Source organism: Silurus aristotelis (assembly GCF_946808225.1).
Source record: "Silurus aristotelis genome assembly, chromosome: 28".
Lineage (NCBI taxonomy): Eukaryota > Metazoa > Chordata > Actinopteri > Siluriformes > Siluridae > Silurus > Silurus aristotelis.
This window is the reverse complement of record NC_139601.1, coordinates 5,323,903-5,343,721: the sequence shown is the minus strand read 5'-3', so window position 1 is coordinate 5,343,721 and position 19,819 is coordinate 5,323,903. Positions and strand designations below refer to the sequence as shown.

The 19,819-nt window shown below is 41.8% G+C and overlaps 2 protein-coding genes across 3 annotated transcripts in view; one reads left to right on the top strand and one right to left on the bottom strand.

The window, feature by feature from the left end:
* Positions 1-2,250: 2,250 nt before the first annotated feature.
* On the top strand, positions 2,251-3,370 carry id1 (inhibitor of DNA binding 1, HLH protein). Its single transcript, XM_083534327.1, has 2 exons — positions 2,251-2,688; positions 2,798-3,370. The coding sequence occupies exons 1-2, from the start codon at positions 2,341-2,343 to the stop codon at positions 2,831-2,833; spliced, it is 384 nt and encodes a 127-aa protein (XP_083390453.1). The 5' UTR covers positions 2,251-2,340; the 3' UTR covers positions 2,834-3,370.
* A 1,890-nt stretch (positions 3,371-5,260) lies between these two features.
* Positions 5,261-19,819, bottom strand: part of ncoa3 (nuclear receptor coactivator 3) — a 34,470-nt gene continuing 19,911 nt past the window's right edge. The window contains exons 1-24 of one of the 2 annotated variants that reach the window (XM_083533906.1): positions 18,713-19,149; positions 17,954-18,028; positions 17,630-17,678; positions 15,567-15,671; positions 15,327-15,487; positions 14,677-14,777; positions 14,415-14,589; positions 14,149-14,334; positions 13,911-14,000; positions 13,678-13,821; positions 13,306-13,453; positions 12,395-12,918; positions 11,260-12,248; positions 11,047-11,164; positions 10,781-10,936; positions 10,439-10,666; positions 10,171-10,279; positions 9,087-9,258; positions 8,466-8,813; positions 8,078-8,314; positions 7,736-7,970; positions 7,467-7,644; positions 7,059-7,239; positions 5,261-6,880 (exon numbers count right to left, since the gene is read on the bottom strand). In XM_083533906.1, coding sequence (XP_083390032.1) covers positions 6,872-6,880; positions 7,059-7,239; positions 7,467-7,644; positions 7,736-7,970; positions 8,078-8,314; positions 8,466-8,813; positions 9,087-9,258; positions 10,171-10,279; positions 10,439-10,666; positions 10,781-10,936; positions 11,047-11,164; positions 11,260-12,248; positions 12,395-12,918; positions 13,306-13,453; positions 13,678-13,821; positions 13,911-14,000; positions 14,149-14,334; positions 14,415-14,589; positions 14,677-14,777; positions 15,327-15,487; positions 15,567-15,652 — 4,575 coding nt within the window. In that variant the 5' untranslated portion in view covers positions 15,653-15,671; positions 17,630-17,678; positions 17,954-18,028; positions 18,713-19,149 and the 3' untranslated portion in view covers positions 5,261-6,871. Of the gene's footprint in view, positions 6,881-7,058; positions 7,240-7,466; positions 7,645-7,735; positions 7,971-8,077; positions 8,315-8,465; positions 8,814-9,086; positions 9,259-10,170; positions 10,280-10,438; positions 10,667-10,780; positions 10,937-11,046; positions 11,165-11,259; positions 12,249-12,394; positions 12,919-13,305; positions 13,454-13,677; positions 13,822-13,910; positions 14,001-14,148; positions 14,335-14,414; positions 14,590-14,676; positions 14,778-15,326; positions 15,488-15,566; positions 15,672-17,629; positions 17,679-17,953; positions 18,029-18,712; positions 19,150-19,819 lie in introns of those variants that run through there. The other variant, XM_083533905.1, reaches the window with a different exon arrangement.

The window sequence follows — 19,819 nt, the reverse complement described above, 5'->3', positions numbered from 1 at the left end:
GTGCCTCCTCCCTGTGACCCAGCCTGTAACTCCTTCCGAGTCCTGCAGGCCAAATAAAGGTTTTTCAAGAATTAATTTGTGTTCAGCAAAAGACAAGCAATCATGCATTCATGCATGCACAAATTAAAATGACTTTTCAGGATAATATTTTTCGATGCATCGATTACGCTCAATCTTGCACAATAAACGCTTTACATTTTGGCTTTTTCAATATATAAGCTATTTTTCTGTATTAAACCAAACCCACACATTTTGAAATTTACTAAAAGTTATCTTGCAGATTTATCTAACAATTAATTTAGAAAATAATCACATAAACTTGTACTGAATCGTGCACAGGCTTTGTGTACATTTTGTACACTGAGCTTGCACTGATGTAGAGATGTAGAGATGTGTGATGGAATGCAAAGACATCAAGAATCTGAATAATGCATGCATGCATAAAAAAAAGATAAAACTGTTAAATGTGATTACAGATTAAAGATTTATGTAAAAATATGTAAACAACAACAAAAAAAGAAAAGATTGTGCAGTATGCAGCTTATATGCATCTACTGCAGTAATGCATCTACTGCATTTATCTGTAAAAGCAAACTTTATCCTGAGCATACTTAAACTCTGTGCAATGGAATGCAAGGAGATCTACTTATATACAAAAATTGCTTCAGTGCACTTTGGTGTTCTTTTTATACTCGAAACTCTCTGCCTGTCTTCTTCTTATTCATTTTTTTTTTTCTTTCTTGCACTGAAAGAGGCTCTTGAAGCGCTCAGGCCACAATGGCCGTTTTGCAGGTGCGCTGCGCGGTAATCGCATCAGAGGGTTTGGGTGATAAATGCTCCCAGCCGGCTTGTTCTCAGGCTCGGCGCGGTGCAGGTGAATGGAGCGCGGCGGAGGGGGGGCGCGCCCCCGGTGTTTAGAGTCACTATGGAGACCGCCCGCGCGGCGCCAGCCTGACAGGCGTCAGAGAGCGAATGAATGGGTGACGTCACGGCCCTGGCGCCCGGCAGTCTGCGGTGGCTTGTTTGGACAATCTGAGGAGGGAGGGAGGGAGTGAGAGAGAGAAAGAGGGAGGGAGGGAGGGACGGAGGAAGAGACAGCGGTGCAGTATCACCGAGTACAGCCGGGCTCTCAATGGGAAACTCATACAGGAACACCGTGTGAAGGAATTTAGAGAGATGGAGTCAGCAGGATTTATTATTTTTTTTTTTTCAATATCCAGATATTTTTTTCTACAAATTAACTTTTTAAAAAGACATTAATTATCGGATGAACTGCACAACAACAAACAAAAATAATAATACATATTATTCATGTGGCATGCATTTGAAGAGCAAATATCATGAAAAATCTCATCAAATGAATGCATTTATTTTATATTAAGTATGTTTTTCCTGTGTGTTTATTTATTAATTATTGTTATCCCATGATTATACATGCCAGGTCATGTTCACTTAGATTATTATCCAGTATCCTAAATGTACATTATTAAAAATAAATATATAAATACCCCTGATGGCACAGCAAGAAAACAGTTTGGTATCTTTATTTCTAAGAATGTATGAGTAAAATATTTTTTAGACATTTCAGTGTTTTGGGTTGAGGAATGTTCTACCAAGGCCTGCTACTAGACTGGTTTACATGATCTTGTGAGACCTGTTGTTGAACTTTAGAATGATCAGATGCACTGCGAAATAAACCTATAAACTAAAAATGTAAAAAATAAATCTTTAATATTACAATATGCATTAAGATGCATTGAGATGCACCTTGCACTAGAACTATGATGCATTTGTTGTGCATTAGATGGATGGATTTGTGTTTTCTAAAATGCAATATATAGGTATTATATATCTTAACAATATGTAGAATGGTTTCGTGTGAAAGTGTTGATCTTTGGTGGTAAGGTGAGCCCTCTGTTCTCTCTCTCTCTCTCTCTCTCTCTCTCTCTCTCTCTCTCTCTCTCTCTCTCTCTCTCTCTCTCTCTTTCTACACCTGCAGAGTCTTGGGGCCATGCACGGACAGCTGGATTTCCACACATCATCCGTAAAAGACACACATTTGTTTCCATTTGTAAACCCCCCCATCCCCACCACTTCTTCCAAAAGCAGATTGTAAACTCGATAACCACAGCGGAGTCTGTGATTTGCCAGAGGAACTATTGAGCTGCTTTCCCATTGGCCCCGCAGCTGAAAACACGCGCGTTGTGGCCACGCCCCGACGCGCTGGAACCGGATAAAAAGCTGTCGGTGTCGCGCAGGACGGCATGTGACGATCTGTCAACGCAGAAGAAAACTACCCTCAACCGAAAGGACTTTAACCTAAAAAACAAAACAGCGAGAATGAAAGTCGTGGGATCTACATGCGCTCTCAAGAGCAAGGTCGGAGGAGACGAGGTGGTCCGCTGCCTGTCCGATCAGAGCCTGGGCATCTCCAAGTGCAAACTGCCGCTCCTGGACGAGCACATGAGCGTCTTCCTGCAGGACATGAACAGCTGCTACAGCAAGCTTAAGGAGCTGGTGCCCACACTGCCCGCTAACAAGAAGGCTAGCAAGGTGGAGATCCTGCAGCATGTCATTGACTACATCTGGGATCTTCAGGTGGAGCTGAACGAGCCTGGGAAGAAGAGCTCCACTCCACGCAGTCCTCTCACTACTCTCAACGCGGAGATCGCCAGCATCTCTGTCGAGGTAAATACGCATATATGACCAATGTGTCCTGCTTTATTTATGAGGAATCCAAATAAAAAAAAAACGATGGAGACAATGTATCTAATCTTAAGTGTGTTTCCTTTTGCAGAATGGCTGCTCTGATGACAGAATTGCGTGCCGTTAAAGACCCAGACGCACCAAGCAGAAAGGCGCAACTCCACTTGGTGCACGTTAGAGCATCCCTGCAAGAACCAAGCAAGAACCAAGAGTCACTTCTGACGCATTGAACTGGTGTATGGTGATTCATCATGGTGTACAGCAGACTGTGGTCAACTCTATGAGGACATTCCTCAGTCGAATCCAATATGAAATACGTGATGATCCAAGATTCGTCTTATTTCACGTGGGTCGCTCGTTCAAGCACAGATGGTTGTCTGCTGTGGAATCCACGGCACCGTTATCATCACGCAGCCCAAGCCCACCAATATTCTCATGTTGCTGTTATTCCTTTTTTGTAATTGTTTTTTTTTAGAGTTTCTCTCCAATGCTTTTATACCTTTAGAAAGTTTTATTTTTGTGTTTATTAAAGCGTTGATTTCTCAGATTGCTGAGCAAAATGGAACAAAAAAGTATTGTATATTACAATGGACGTCTTATTGTGTTTTTTACAATGTATATCTTGTCGAATGTTTTTTTTATTAAAACAAGAACAAAAATGTTATTTCTGTCTCCTGAACTTGTTTGTGTGTGAATGGGGTTGAATATAGAGAAAATAATCACACTGATGACTTCATGCATCAAAAAAACAAAAAACAAAACATTAATTCAGTTCCTACTTTCACTTACATACTATATATAATGTTTGGACATATATGTAAAATAGTTGACTTTTTTTTTTTAACCCAAATGAGTGTCAAAATCTGCTGATCATCCAAACATCTGCCCAAAATACAGAGTCCACATAAGACCATGAGTACCATATAAACAAAAAATGACACCTCTCAGATTATTGTTTGTTAATGGTAAACTGATGGCTGTTGGGATTTCTCCATTTGCACGTGAATTGAAAGCTATTCACACGTGATAACACTAATCATGGTGAATTCTTTTGGTTTCACTATGTGATGGTGTGTGTTTAGTGTCCGGGAGCGCGTGGGTTAAACCGTGTTTGAGTGCGCAAAGCGGATCGTTCTTAGATTTATTCGGTCTCCTCGGTGCAGTGTTTTCCCTCATTTCCCTGCGCAGCTGCACGCCTCGCCAGTGTGTGTGTGTGCGTGTGTGTGCGTGTGTGTGATTGTGTGATAGCTGTGTGCCAAGCGCAGGGAGGGGAGGAGGGGGGTGAGGACGCAGACTGAGCGGCGCCGTGGCGCACCTGGGGAGCTTCAGGTTAAAGCGCGCCACATTCCAGCGCACACAGCTGATTGAAACATTAACAAACAGTAAAATCCACAAGAGCCCCGCGGCCGCAGATGCGCCAGGAAGACGGCCAAGAGGAGCTCTGAGTCCCCCTCTGGACTCTTTCTTACACACACACACACACACACACACACACACACACACACACACACACACACACACACACACACGAATACAACGGAGCTTTTAATAAGAAAACCTCAAATTAAACAGCAACACCAAAAAAAGTATGCGTTTTTCCCTACTGCCTACAAAGCAATACCCATATAAATAGACTTTTTATATTAATATTTATACTTCATTTTTACACGGAGGATAAATTTAGACCACATATACAATGCCTCTTCAATATTATATACACCCCCCTACACATATACTCTATAGAGGAAATAAAACCCATGTTTGAAACTTGGAACTCCTCGTGTCAAGGAAACACACTGTTCTGGGTTTAAGCAGATGAACAAAACCAATGAATTGACACTTTTCTACTGTGTAGACAAACAAATCCAGGCAGGATTTTTAAAACAGGGATTGTATGGTTATGCAGAGGAACTACCTATTAAATGTTCATATCATTTACATGATTTGACTTTAATGGATAACTTAGTGGGGACCTTTATGGGTTCCCACATGGACCAGAGTGTTTCCCTTTTTTGAAGCAAAACCTTTCATTATACAATAAATGTTTGAAGAATCCTTTCGTCTAACACTGAGCATTGAAATGTCTTCTTTTTAAAAGCCTTCACATGTTTATTGGATATTTAAGGCTTCTGCCCTCTTTCTGATATGGAAACACTGGTACGGTTTGGGCTACCCCTACCCATAACACTAGAGAGACAGCTTAAGAACTCTTGAGGGAGTTCTGTCAATTCTGGCTTATCCTTTATGAAAACTTGTAGAAGATTTTGACAGGCAGGTTCTTATCTAAGAGGGTTCCGAAGAAGAGGGATTCATCTCAAGGGGGAATTCATAAAACACCCAAAGAAACAGATGGTTTTTTTTTGGGGGGATACTGTAAATTCTTTAGCTTATCAGGCTATCATTACACCCCCCCCCAAAATAACAAAATATTTATCCTTTAAACATGTAAATAAAAACATACGTTGTATCGACATGGGTTTTATGCAATTTTGGCGCCACCTTGTGACCAAAAACAAGAATTGCCACACATACACACTGTAAACTCTGTAGTCAGTCATGTTTAAATATAAATTTTATTTACAACAATATCAACATCGAGGAAATAATAAATTGTATTGCGATTTACATCCGGTAAAACATCAGCTTATTCGCTTGCTTGACCACATAAATTAATCAGACCCTTTCCCAGAACTTAAACCAAACATTGTTCTCATTTCGAAATATATTTCATTATGATCCAATGTATTCTACTTGAAAATAAAATAAAAAATAATGATTTCCTGCTCAAAGACTTGAAGAAGCTTAGAGAAAAAAAAGCTGATATGTTGCCTGTTTGCTATTTCTTGGGAAAGAGGGGGAAAAAAAAAAAAAAAAAATCTTCATGAACTGGCCTTAAAATTACATTGGTTGGGAAACAGCATGAAGTACAAAATCATAACGATAACCTTAAATGATATGTACCTTGCACTCCGTTTAATTTACACAAAGACAACGGGTACGGTAAAAATTTCAGCGAAGCAATGAAATATCTATATCTTTGGATTGTGCAAGTTTATTAAAGGTAGATCGATGAAGAACCAGCACTTAAAACAAGAAAACGATAGTAACAGCTAGCTCACAGAGAAAGGCTGAGAAAAATAACCGTCTCACTCAAATTCACCACCGTGTCTGTAAAATGCTCAAAAAAATACAGCAAAAAAACATAAACCATGACGTCTTCTTAACGTAACTGCTTGATCAGACAGGATTTCTCTGTTTTTATTTCCACAGAAAAAAAGTGCCCTCGAAAAAACTAATGGCTGTCATCACGGCAATACTGTAAAGAAAACAAGGCTAGATCGGAAAAAGATAAAAATCTTTAAAAAAATGTTTTCCCTTTGAGAAAGTTAAAATAGAATTAACGCCCAAAGCAATATTGACCTAAAATATAATATGCTGAACCTCACATGGGCCAAATCTGTGCAAAAATGTACAGTTTATAATAAGGGCACATATGATACATTTGGAGCATACAGCATGTACAAGTCTGTCCTTATTCACATATAAAACAAAAAGCCCAGTTAATACTGCAGTACCTTTTGCTCTGTTATTTTAATGGTGCACCAGTTTAACAGATATGGCATAGAGAAGAAAATTATTGCTTGTAGCTGCATATAGTGTGGAACTGTAGCAGTCTGTCCTGAAAGCAAGGTTTCTGCTAAAACATGTCACCAAGAAGTTTTTTTTTTTTTTTTTTTCTGAAAATATAGTCTTTAAATAAGGCTAGAATGAGCAGGGCATATTGCAGATATTTTTTTTTCCTTATTAGCCTTGTGATAAAGTGCATCCCTCACCCTGGCACCAGGGCAGTTCCACAGCGAGAGAAAAGCACACCCTCTGGTGGTGAAGTACGGCATTACACTCACACAGCTTTGCAGAAGAGCAGGAGTTTGGCTGCAGATCGGCAGAGAGTTTGTGCACAAACTCTTTTCTGGGGCAAACACAAATGCTTCAGAGAGAATTACAACACAGTGACGTGGACAAGTGCTCTGTCTAATGTCCAGGCTGTCCTTTCGCAGCAGTAGCAGGGCAGTACTGTGTGTTTTGTTTCTCAGGGTTTTCTCAGTGTATGAAATAACTTCGCTCTGCTCTCTCTTTCTCTCTCTCGCAACAACGGTGCTCTGCTTCAGTACTTCTGCAAAACAAGCAAATGCAAAATCCAAGTTCAGTTATAAATATATGTATATAGTCATATCTTTATATATTAGGGTTTATTTGAGGAACGTTTGCTTCTAAATTCTCTTGGAAGAAAGGCTAATTTAATACTCATCAACTACAAGACACCCAATGCCTGAAGAACACTACGGTGGTACCTGATCAGGACCCAATGGCATGCGACCTATGCCCATGGAGTTCATTCCCATCTGCCCTTGCATCGGCATCATCTGTCCTGGCCCGTTTACTCCTCCCTGCATTGCTCCGTTCATCATCATGCCTCCATACTGCACTGGTGCCCCCTGCTGGGAGAACTGCTGCTGCTGCTGAGGGTATGAACTAAAAACACAAAACAAAATACAGTCAGAAAGGCAAATAATAATAATACGAAAGTGTATTATAAATCAGAAATGACCATTGAAATAAATAACAAACAAAGAAAAGCAATATAATTGAACTAATTATACAACCATAGAAAATATTAGATGAGCACTTGCAAAATATATACATTTATACTGACAAACTATGACATATTCAAACTAGTTTTTTTGTATTTCGCCACTCACTTGTTCATGGGCATGCCACCTGGTCCCCATCCCTTCATATCTGCTGACTGGTATATGGGTCCGCTCTGAGGGTGCTGTTGCATCATGGGATTCTGGGGACCCCCCATACGCCCGGCCATCATGTTAGGCGGGCTGTTTCCAGTGGCCATGAATGAGGGGTCACCCTGCTGACCCATAGCTGTAATCACAACACAGAGGTTTATACCAGTAAGAAATAATTCAAACAGAATTTTCCCAACAAGTCAGTTAGTGGTATAACAAGTACCCACCATAGTTTCCTCCGTAGTTAAATGGCTGTTGGCCAGGCTGATTCATGGGTGTTCCACCAATGGAGTTGTCTATGCCAGTGGGAGCAGTGACATTGGGAGGGGGGCTGAATCCTCCAGCTGCAGCCTGCTGCTGCTGCTGCTGATGCTGATGCTGCAGCATCATCATCCTCTGCCTTCTCTGAGTCATTATCTCTCGATTTCGCTGAGCCAGCATCTGAGCATTTATAAAATTTGGCTGAAAGAGAAACAAAGAAAGAGGACAGGGATTTTTACTAAGCACTGGACAGGAGTCTAGATTATGTGTTTGATGTGAATTTAGCTGGTGGGTGAGCAGTGACATACCTGTCCTCCCATGCCAGTTTGCACGCCGGGTTGCACGCCAGGTTGCACGCTGGGCTGCACGGCGAGTTGCATGCCGGGTTGCATGCCGGGTTGCACGGAGAGTTGCATGCCCGGTTGCATGCCCGGTTGCATCCCGGGCTGCATCCCAGGCTGCATGCCGGGCTGCATGCCGGGCCTCGTTCCAGTCGGTGCATTCTCCGTTTTGATCAGCATGTTCTGTCGGGGCTGGTTCAAAAACTGTAAAAATGAGAATACATGGTTACCCAGGCTAGCAGATTGTAAATGTTGCCAAGTTTGAGTGAATTGCCGGGTATCATTTTTCAGGTGATCCTCATGCCATTCGGAGAGCACCCAAAAGAAAAATATGCGCAATATCTCGATTTCTCACCTGAAGCCTTTGCTGCAGATGGAGTCTGAGTGGATGTTTAGCATTAATCATTCGTGGACGCATCATGGCAGCACGGGGATTCATGCCCACCATCCCACCCATCTGCTGCATCATTGGGTGAAATCCTTGTGCCGGGTGGCCCTGCATGGCGCTAGGGCCAGGGCCGGGGCCGGGGCCAGGGCCAGTATTAGGTCCGGGCCCAGGCCCGTAACCTCCTTGCATGCCCATGGAAGGTGGACCAGGATAGCCTGTTCCATACATGACTTTAGGATCCATACTCATAGATGAATCTGGAGATGGGCCTGGGAAAGAATCTGTAGGAGTTGCTGGTTGCTCGGCGCTCTGGCCCTGTAAGAAGAGATGAGCTTGTTTTACATTTAAAATAAATCATAAAAATGTATTAAATCTAGATAAACATTATAAACTCAAGAGTAAACAACAGCGGTGTGTTTGTTTTTGTATCTTAGGCGTTATGTGTTACATAGCAGCAGTGCAAATCAAACTACTGAAGTGTGTCGCTGACGAAATGTTTTAGTTGTATTACTGCATTCTAATATCAGCTGGATCCTGTTATTAAATCCTAACAGCTGCGATAACTACAAATTGAGAGTTTTCTCAAACCTGGCCAACTAGGTCGGGGATCCCAAGTGCTCGGTCGATCTCCTCTAAGCCAAGGTTGTCTGTGTTGTTGAGGAGACAGTCGAGCTGGTCAAGCAGAGCTCGCTCATCACTCTGACCTTCAGTGGTGGATGGAGGAGCAAGCAGGTCATCCAAGGGGTTGCCAAATGGCAAGCTGAACACAAATAAAAATATCAAAATATAAGTGTACTGGACAAGCACCAATGTATATACATACGTCTACAAAAGAACAATTGTTTTAATTAAAAGTAGTTTATGTTCTTCTTCTTCCGGCTGCCCCCATTAGGGGTCGTCACGGTGGATTATCCGCCTCCATACCCACCGTCCTCTAAATCTTCAACCCAACTACCTGCATGTCTTCCCTCACCACATCCATAAACCTCCTCCATGGCTTTACCCTTTTCCTCCTTCCTGCCGTCTCCATTCTCAGCATTCTTCTTCGATATACCCCATGTCCCTCCTCTGCATGTCAAACCTTCTGTCTCACTTTGTCCCTCAAACCTACTACATGCGCTGTCCATCTAATAAACTCGTTTGTAATCTTGTCCATCGTCGTCACTCCCAACGAAAACCTCAACATCTTCAGCTCTGCTACCTCCAGCTCCACCTCCTGTCTTTTACTCAATGCCACTGTCTCTAAACCGTACATCATCGCAGGTCTCACCACAGTCCTATAAACTTCCCCTTTCACTCTTGCAGATACTCTTCAATCACAAATCACTCCTGCTATCACTCTTCTCCACCCACTCCACCCTGCCTGCACACTTTTCTTCACTTCTCCAACACACTCTGCATTACTTTGCACTGTTGACCCCAGGTACCTGAACTAAAGTAGTTTAGGTATATACTGAATGAAAAACAGAATGCGACACAGTTAAATACATTTGTTCCGGCCTCACAAAAGTTAGGATTTGTATGTACTTGCATTGAACACACAATTTGTAAACAAATTTGCTCAAAGTATAGATATATGGCCATCGAAATAGTCAGAAAAGCTTTATTATTTGGTTTTCAAAAGTAATGCATTTCCTAATCCAGAATACTGGATAACTAATAAAAGCTTCACCTGCTTGCATTAGAGGGTCCCTCCATGCCCATACCACACTCTGGCCACGACGGAGACTGAGGAGGATGTGGCTGCCCTCGGAATGTGCTCATCCCCATGTCATTTTGACCTGAAAAGACATTCACGTTTAATACAGAAGATAATTTTATTTGAGATATGCAGCATACATTTGAAGTCTTAAGCAGGTAATAAATAAATGACTCACACACAGACATATATGACGAACACACAAGCATAACAACCCATACCATTTTCTAGAATAACATACCCATATCCATTAACTGCTGTTGTAGCATGGATCTAGGTGTTGGTACACTGTTTGATCTGTTCACCATAGGTCCTCCCATCATTCCCTTGGGATTTGGATCCATGCCGTGACAACCCATACCGGGGTGCCCGTTAGAGCCACTTGGACTGCCCCCAGGACCTGGCATTCTCCATTCACCTGGCCCCATCATAGGGGGAATCTGATTCATGGCCATCTGTCTGTTAGGACCTATTGTATAATGAGAAGATCAAGAGATGATGGGAAAAAGCTTTTATTGACAATACTCTCAACGTCGAAGCTCAGACAAGCTCAGACTTATTAAACTGGAAAATGTTTCCTCACCCATGCCTATGTGGCTGTCCAAGCTCTCCTGTTTAATGACAGAAGAGCCACTCTTCCTGCCTGACCCTCTTGCCCCTCCAAATAGTTTACTGTCCACAGATATTGCTCTCTGAAAGGGCACTCGAGGCCCAGGACCCATCCCTGCCCCCTCACGGTCTACACAGGGAAATAAACGCAGAGCAGCAATTTGGAGTGAATTTAGGTACTGTTGAATATGGTGATATCATTGACAATAGTGATATTGAAGAGCAAAGATCATGTCTTACCATGTGGACCACTGTTGGGTCCATTCCCCTTTTTATTTTCTCCCTCTGTGCTTCCAGAATCAACAAACATCCCCGTACCCGGTTTCAAGCCTCCTAGAATGCTCTCCAAACTTTGCAACTGAAAGAATAGAATCAATTAATTGTCCATGGATATTTTCAATGAATCGGCAACAGTGCGTCATCTAATAAATCTGTCATTGCATGTTCACGTACCTCATCAGGTGGCTCGATTTTGACCTTGCTATCCTGGCTACTGGAGTCCGAGGTTGTGACTCCTACTGAACCAATCCCACGCCCCTCCAGCTCATCCAGTCCTGGTTTGCCCTCTATGCTATTATCTTTAGTATCATCCTTGTTCAGAAGATAGTGGAGCAGAGCATTTGGCTTCTTTGGACTGTGTTGCTCTTGCTTGACCTCCAACCCTACACCCTCAGAGCCCTGGTGATCCGAAGGTAAGGTGACCTTCCCCGTGGCCTCGGCTGTGATGCGCGCAACCTCGTCCGGTGTGTTGCCGTTCTGCAGAAGCTTGTGGAGGATCTTGTGTTTCTCCTGCAGGGAATGAGACGTGAGGTGGCCACCCATGCAGCCCGTAGATGACACGCATCCTGAACCATGCGCTGTGGTGCCTCCTGATGAAGCAGATGATGATGATGATGATACACCGGTGGAAGAAGGGCTCGTCATACAACCTCCAGTCTCTTTAGAGTCTGCACCGATTGGAGTGGATGCACGTCCTGGAGGGGGCGCTCCAGTTCCTGCTCCTAAGGCAAGTTCTTCTGGTGGAGACGTCAGCAACTGGAGTAGCTTCTTATGGCCTTTTCCTTCCGGACCCTTCCGCTGCACATCAACTCCAGCCTGGCTATCTTTGTTACACTGACTATCTGGCTTATCTGTTGAGGTTTCCGAAGCATTTGCGTGTTGCTGGTCCGTCCCCGTGACAGGGGTACTAACAGGGCTCTTTGTGTCGCCCGCATTGGGCCCTTTACTGACCCCAGGTTGGTTTGGTTGACCAAGCTGAGTTGAGTTGATACTGGGAGAGCTTTCTGACTTGTGAGAAGGGGAGGTGAGTGTAGAGTGAAGGGAGGAGCCTACCCCCTCACTAATGGCCTGTAGGGCATTGAGGGAGCTGCTTGAAAAAGTGCTGCCACCAGAGGAGCCACTACTGCCAGTCATTCCAACAGGCCCTATAGGAGAGTGCATACCTGCCAAAGAAACACAGTCATGTAAAAAGCATTACAAAGTAGTACTTGTTTAAAAAAAAAAAAAAAAAAAAAAAAAAAAAAAAAAAAAAAAAAAAAAAGCTTGTTTCAAAAAGCCAGATACAGCCGTGTATATGTAAAGCTCATACCTCCAGGAGAGAAAGGGCTGGCCCCCATCTTGGGGCTTCCTCGTATTCGTGGCGATCCCATGATGTTCTGCTGAGAAGGGTTCATACCTGGGCTACCATGGGAAGGACTCGTCATTCCAAGTCCATAGCCTCCACTATGGAAGTGCTGCGAATGCTGATTCATTCCAGGATGCCCCATCTGATTCATTTGACTCATAGGGTTAAGCTGGTTTATCTGATTCATGGGGTTCATCTGATTCATTTGGTTCATTGCATTCATCTGGCTCATTTGATTCATAGAGTTCATCTGGCTCATTGGATTCATCTGGTGCATCGAGTTCATCTGATTCATTCTGTTCCCAGGCCCGTACATGGGGCCTACTCTGGGTCCCATATGCCCCGAGTCATTCATACCATAGCCTCTGGCATTCCCCATGCCCATCTGCCCACCAGGAGTCATGTTCATTTGGGAATTATGGTTGGCACCACCCATTCCTTGGGAACGCATTACACCTCCCTGGTTTGGCCTGTAACCATTCTGCTCCCTAAAGGGGAAGGGAAAAGGGGTGACTAAGACTAGAGCAGGGCCTCAATATAGGAAGAATGAAACATTAAAGCTGTAATGGAAAATATGCGGTGAATTAAATGTATATTAAAAGAAATGGGATCAGTCGATAATACGCTAATAGAGGCATTAATTAGGTTGCTGGCAAATAAGTGGGCATGGGATATATTAACAGTAATGTAACATGTCAGAAGAAAGTGAATACTAATAGCATGAGCTTGTTTAATAAGTGAATTTGACTAGTGTGTCACTAGAACCTCAAGTACTTCATTAATTGTTCCTCAAAATAGTGAGTTTCTATAATAAAAGTAAGAGGCAATTAATAATAAAAAAATGTTATAAATATAACAAAAGAAAGAGTACAAACCTCTGCAGTAGATGAGTGGAGAGGTAGCTGTGAGGATCATTGGTATTTGAGTTTCGGCAGAGCTCGCTGCGTGTCTGCGCAGTTACCGGAGTTCCGTCAGAAAGGGAAAAGTGGTACAGTGGAGTCTCTGCTCGACCACGCATACAAGCTAGAGAGAGAAAAAAAAATCCAGAGACTTATTCATGATTCCAAGAGAGGTAAGGTTTCTAGACTTTCTACAGGGAAATGCATCAGACAGTAAGAGAATAATTACTAAATCTTAATATTCACTTGTATATTAACATTCATATACTATTTTCCTGCTTTTGAACTTTTGTTTAAATGCAATTCTTGCATTGCAAAGGTGACAGGTTCTCACAGATTTGCACTTACCCTCCTGGTAGTGTCGTTTGCAAGACCAGGCCTGGCCTTCACTGTGATGTAAAAACATCTGTAAACACCTGCGCACCAGATCCTCCCAGCCGGGACGCATAGTGGTGTGTAAAGAGCTTTGTTGCTCGATTTCGATCAGCTTACCTGTTATTAAAATGTTCCATAAAAACTTATGAGGACACTTCAAAACTTTAAATTAGAAATGATTACAAAAGTAGTTTCAACACACTCACCTGAAAGCTCGTGCCTGGTGCTGAATCTCTCAATGCGATCTACAGACACGGTCACTCTTCGCGCCACACAGATCATACAAGACTGCAAATCTGCACACGCAACATGTACACTTGATCAGGTATTGCTCTATGAGGTGTTGTAGCAGATATGATATCATATGTGGTGAATTTTGTGACTGTGCCATTTTTTTTTAATGATTAGGTCTATGTGTAGGTGTGTGTAAAAAAATAACTGCACCTTCACCCTCTTCCATCATAGCTTTAGGCTGGGTGAGCGCAAAACATTGCATGGTTTCATAACGTGGCCTTCCTGCTCCATCCTCTGCTCCATGGCCTCCATGGCCGAACTTCACCAGCATCCGGCAGGTAAAGGTGTGGCTTTTCTGACGAGAGGCATCTCCAGTCCATGAAACACCATTCGCTCCTGTTAACACAAACACACGAAAGATTTTAGTGTGCAAATATCAGTACATATCAGGTAAAGGTAAATGGAAAAGTGTGTACCGCTGGCTTTGGGCAGGTTTTTCTGCAGCTCCTCACGGTCCTCCTGATGCAGGATGTTATAGACGCTGGTGTTGATCAGCTCCTCCTGCTTGTACTGTAGATACTGAGTCACATTGTCGGACACAAACACAATGTTTCCCTCTCGGTTCACTACAAACAAAAAGCCATCCAAAGCCTGAGAGAGAAAGAAAGGAAAGTTAAGCCAAACAAGATACAAAAAAAGGATCAAACATGATAGGTAAATCTTTCATGCTCTAGCAACCTGCAAGAGCAGAGGGCCCAGGTGATCCTTGTCGATGACCCCCTGACCCGTAGAGGATACGTCTGCCTTTTGGACATCATCGTCGCCACACGAACCCTTTCCTGCAAGTAATCCAAGCAGCCGCGTCAAATCATTATTACGTTTGCGTTTTTAAATGTTACCAAACGCAACACAGTGTTATTTTCATTTCCTCTATCTGCAGAAGTGTTCTCGCACAAACTAGAACTATTACAGTACAAACATCAGCTCTGACAACTTTTCCTTTTCTGCTCTTCATTTATTTATTAGGCATTATAATTAATTATTTTTGTCATTTTGTCATCAAATATGCAATGATTTAAAACAAATCACACTTATAGGCATTTTTAAGTTACTGCCAATATTTAAATCCAAACACTTTTGCACTTTCCCCCCAAAACTATGATGGTTTTACAGCATTCACTGTGACTGGTTTGATCTTCTGTCAGCTTGAAAATGGAAAATGATCAAATCTGGCATGCATCTGTTGCATCGAGGTGTTCACCAACCACCACCAGATGGCAGCACTTTACAAATCACCCTCCAGCTATCAGGCCCTTTTTTCAGCAAATGTCAATGCAATTTGTAAAATTAAAACAAAAATAATACAAAGTGATAAAAAGCTGCTTTACCTTGCTCTTTAATCTGCCGTATCTGGCGTACTGTCTCTTTAAGGATGGCGCATTTGTCCGGTTTGACGTTGAAGTTATCGATGTCGCTGAGGTTAGCTGAGATCAGCTCGGCGAGCTCCTCGATATATTTACACTCCTGTTCTCTCCGACGCTTATCACACCTGGATAAATACATATGTACATTTAAATACTGACCCGTACGCATACACTTGCAACACACACACAAACACACACTCTTACCCTAGTCCTGGGGTGTCACAAGTAGAGAGTTTACGTTTCCGATCGTAGCCTAATGGCTCCAGAGTGTTCTCCCCTGGTCCACTCATCTTCAACACATATCAGCACCTGTACAAACACACACACAAATACACACTTAGTTGTTCATATTGAAAGTAAATTCTCAACTGAATTAGAAATTAGGAAATCATGTGTGATCCAAATAAATCAGAGTGTGTGTGTGTGTGTGTGTGTGTGTGTGTGTGTGTGTGTGTGTGTGTGTAAATCAGGCAGCTTAATTTGAAGTATTCACTCATACAGTGTAAGGTATGTTCCAGCTGAGGGAGACAGTGAGCGTGTGTGTGTGTGTGTGTGTGTACACTGATGATGACTGAGTGAAACAGGGCCCCAGGAGAAATGGGTCATCCCTCGTTCAGTGTGTGTGTGTTTCTCTGCAGTACCGACTCGCAGAGGGTCAATACTGTTCTCCGAAAGCTGAAGCACAGTGTGGATTCTCATAATGAGGCAAAGTCGAAGGGATCGATATCATTTAAAAGGTAGTTTCATGGGGAAAAAGAAAGAAAAAAAAAAAAAAAAAAAAAAAAAAAAAAAAACAGGACGAAAGCTAAACAATGTATTTCAGCAGCAAAAAAAAAAAAAAAGTTTTCCATTCGCAGAAAATCATACTGAGGACAGCTTTTATTGTTTCTCAGCGCTAAGCAGGACTGCAAGATTACCATAGCACACAGTCTCATGTTACACGTACACACTCGCCCAATTCTGTTGTTTACTACCATTCTTATCACACGCCTCTTTCTTTCTCCAGTTCTCTTTCACTATTGCGCACAAGTCTCTCTCTCTCTCTCTCTCTCTCTCTCTCTCTCTCTCTCTCTCTCTCTCTCTCTCTCTCTCTCTCTCTCTCTCTCTCTCTCTCTCTCTCTCTCTCTCTCTCTCTCTCTCTCTCTCTCTCTCTCTCTCTCTCTCTCTCTCTCTCTCTCTCTTTTTTCTTTCACCTGCACATCTTCACTTCCCACTGCAGAATCTTTCTGACAACAGCTTCTCTTTTTAAAAAAAACTCCCTTTTGTATTCAGGAACATATTGTATTATCGTAACTATCGTATTATGTCTAATGTTTAAGTATGATAAAAGATTTAATAATATATATTACTTTATTACTACATTAATGCACAATGCTATACACTTTATATGAGATTCTACTATGCCATTATGTTTTATCATATGTAGTCAGAACATACGGCGAACGGGAATTCAGCCTTTATTAAAGATCACGGATTGATCCTGAATCCAACACAAGAAAAATAATATATCAAACTAAGTACACATTGCTGTGGATTAATAGATTAAACTGAAATATTTCTTCTGAATAACAAAATTTTATTTGCCCATGTGAAATTCCCTTGATGAAGGAAGTGACTTCTAATTTTCATGATTAACATACTGGTACAAGACCTGATATTAAATATTGTTGTTTGAGAAAATCGGACAATCCATCTATATTCATCAATTGTGTCTGGCTTTTCACGTGTGTGTCTACGTGTACATTGTCAAAAGGTTTGGCTACAGACTAAGGTTGAATGAGATTCAAGTCTAGGCATAGCATTAACAAGCTGCATTAATATTTCTGTCAATAAACAGTTCTCACAAGGACGGTAAAAAAAAAAAGTGCGTGCACATGTGTAGTTAGCGTAGCCTTGCCTCATGAATGACCCCTCAGTGTTCAGCGGAAACCTCTGAGAACAGGCCATCAGGTCACACACTCTTCCTCTTGGCCTCGCACACATACACACAGACGCACACCCACCCTTCCCCTTCCCTTCCACACAAACAGAGCCACGAATTCCTGCATGAGCTCATCATTCCTGAGTCGAACTACGGGACCAAACGGCGACTTTTATGCAACTCGCTGCATTGCCTGCCCAGACATGTGCAACGCAGCAACACACATTTAATATCGCACAACAAACTCTATCGACAGTCCCCCCGGCTTCTCTCTCTTTCCCTGCGTTCTGTCTTCTGATCCATCAGTTTTCATCCCGTTCCCCGCCCCCTCTTCCTTTTTCCTTACCTTTGCAGCAGTGGAGAATGATGACATCCACACCGTTCCACCTCACATCCTGCAAAATACATGCCGAGAGTCACTAGATAGATACAATTTCAGCAAGAACGCCAGGATAAAGTCTTTTCTATGCAATTACAAGTGCAGCCTAGGGCACATTTCAGATCCCATGCTCAAATGATCAATAAAGAATTAGAGTTGTATAACCTGTTTCTATTGAAGCTTTGCTTTGACTGAGATCAGCACATTAGAACACAAAGCCTGATTCCAGATTAGCATTATAAACATATCAGAGATTACTGCTTTTAGAAGCAGAATCACATTTTCAGTTACCTTTGAGTGACAATGTGGAAACTCTAATTAAAGACCCAGTCACAGAGGGCATCTAGGACTTCAGCAAGGCCAACACTGTTTAGAGAAAAAAAAGAAAAGAAGGAACACCACTATATCAAATACTTTTATTGCAAGGAATCGACACTTAACTGTTTCACCAAAATAAGCAAGTAAAAATTACATCTGAATGTACACACATTTAAAATAAAACGTTTTATGCAAAAAAGTACACATTAAGATGCACTGCATGTTTGAATTTATTTTTATCATCTAACGTTTTGCCTTTTGTCTAAAAGGCCTTGGAACATTTCTACATTCTTCCTAACCAGTGAGATAACTGGCGACATCAGGTGGGTTTCGAAAATTTGCAAATCAAGTAATTTATTTTCATTCATAGTTTCTGGCATGAACAAGCTGACATTTCTCACAAACAGACAAATGAGTTTCAGAAATCATCATTCGTGGGGAAAAAAAAATAAATTAATAAAATTGTTTGCTAGTTAGCTAAAAAAAAAATGGCTAGTCATTCGATAATTAGATGAGACCTGTTCAGCACAGCAAATTGCTGTAAAAGATCATGATTTCCTTGGAAAGGTATAAACAACAATATTGTGTGACAAATGGAGTGGTGGTGGTTAATTTTCCTGGTGTAAAGAGTCACTTTATACAGCACACTGCAGTAGCTTGTGTTTTGTGTGATATTAGAATAGTATTCAAATAATTCTTAGAAAGATTTTAATATTCTCCCTGTAAACCCACCCTTATTCGACAACGATACAGGAAAGTACACCAAACCTGCCAAAATACATGTAGTAATTAATACATTTTGTTTAATATGGACACTAGCCAAGTTAGCAAGCAGATCCACTGGCCTAGCATAAGCACTCAAATTTACATGTTTCATGTCATTGTCTTATCTCTGACGTGTTCAGTCCAATGCTGTATAAAGATTACTTTGTGTTGTCACGAACGGAGCTGAAACTCCAGCTCACCAAACCAGATTAAAGCATTACTGAGAAAACCTGTTACTAAATGTAAAAATATGAATATTACAAATAAATGGCAAGATAAAAGACCCAAACTTTGACGAGTATTTAACTGCTTAGAAAAAAACACATGAATTCAGTTGTATTAAGAGCTTCTCTCTTTAAAGGAAAATGTGCTTGATGTGCAATAAAATGTATTATTGAGACTTTTTTTTTATTTTATTCAATAACAAAGTGAAAATACAGCTAAATAAAAATCCAAACACAGTTTTTAATCATAGAACGCAAACAGTTTCACTTTTTCCATTTAGGTTTCATATAAAGTGAAGCTGCCTTCATGGGAGAATTATCTAGAACGTCCGAAACAGGAAGAAGTAAAAGCAAGCATCCTGTTTGTGTCCTCTTCACATTCACTGCTCTCACACACACACACACACACACACACACACACACACACACACACACACACACACACACACACACACACACACACACACACACACACACACACACACACACACACACACACACACACACAGCTTCACGTCATCACTTCCTTCTTCTATTAAAAGCGCATGAGCTGCGAAGACAGCCATGTTAACATACTGGGCTGCATAACTGTCTGATGCCTTCGTTCCATTTCTTCTCCCCCTGTCAGTAGGCTACATCTTCACAAATTTTTCTTGGTGTAGAGTTCTGAAATTTAAGTCACTTCAGTTCTGCGCCGACCAGGCCGGTGACACACGTGGGGTATGACATACGTTTTGCCTCGTTTTACGTCTTCATTTCCCATCATTCCCCTGCCCCATACGGAGCCTACCTGCATTATTTATAGAGCTGCTTCCTGTCATTATGCTAACACACACAGCTCTACATGCCT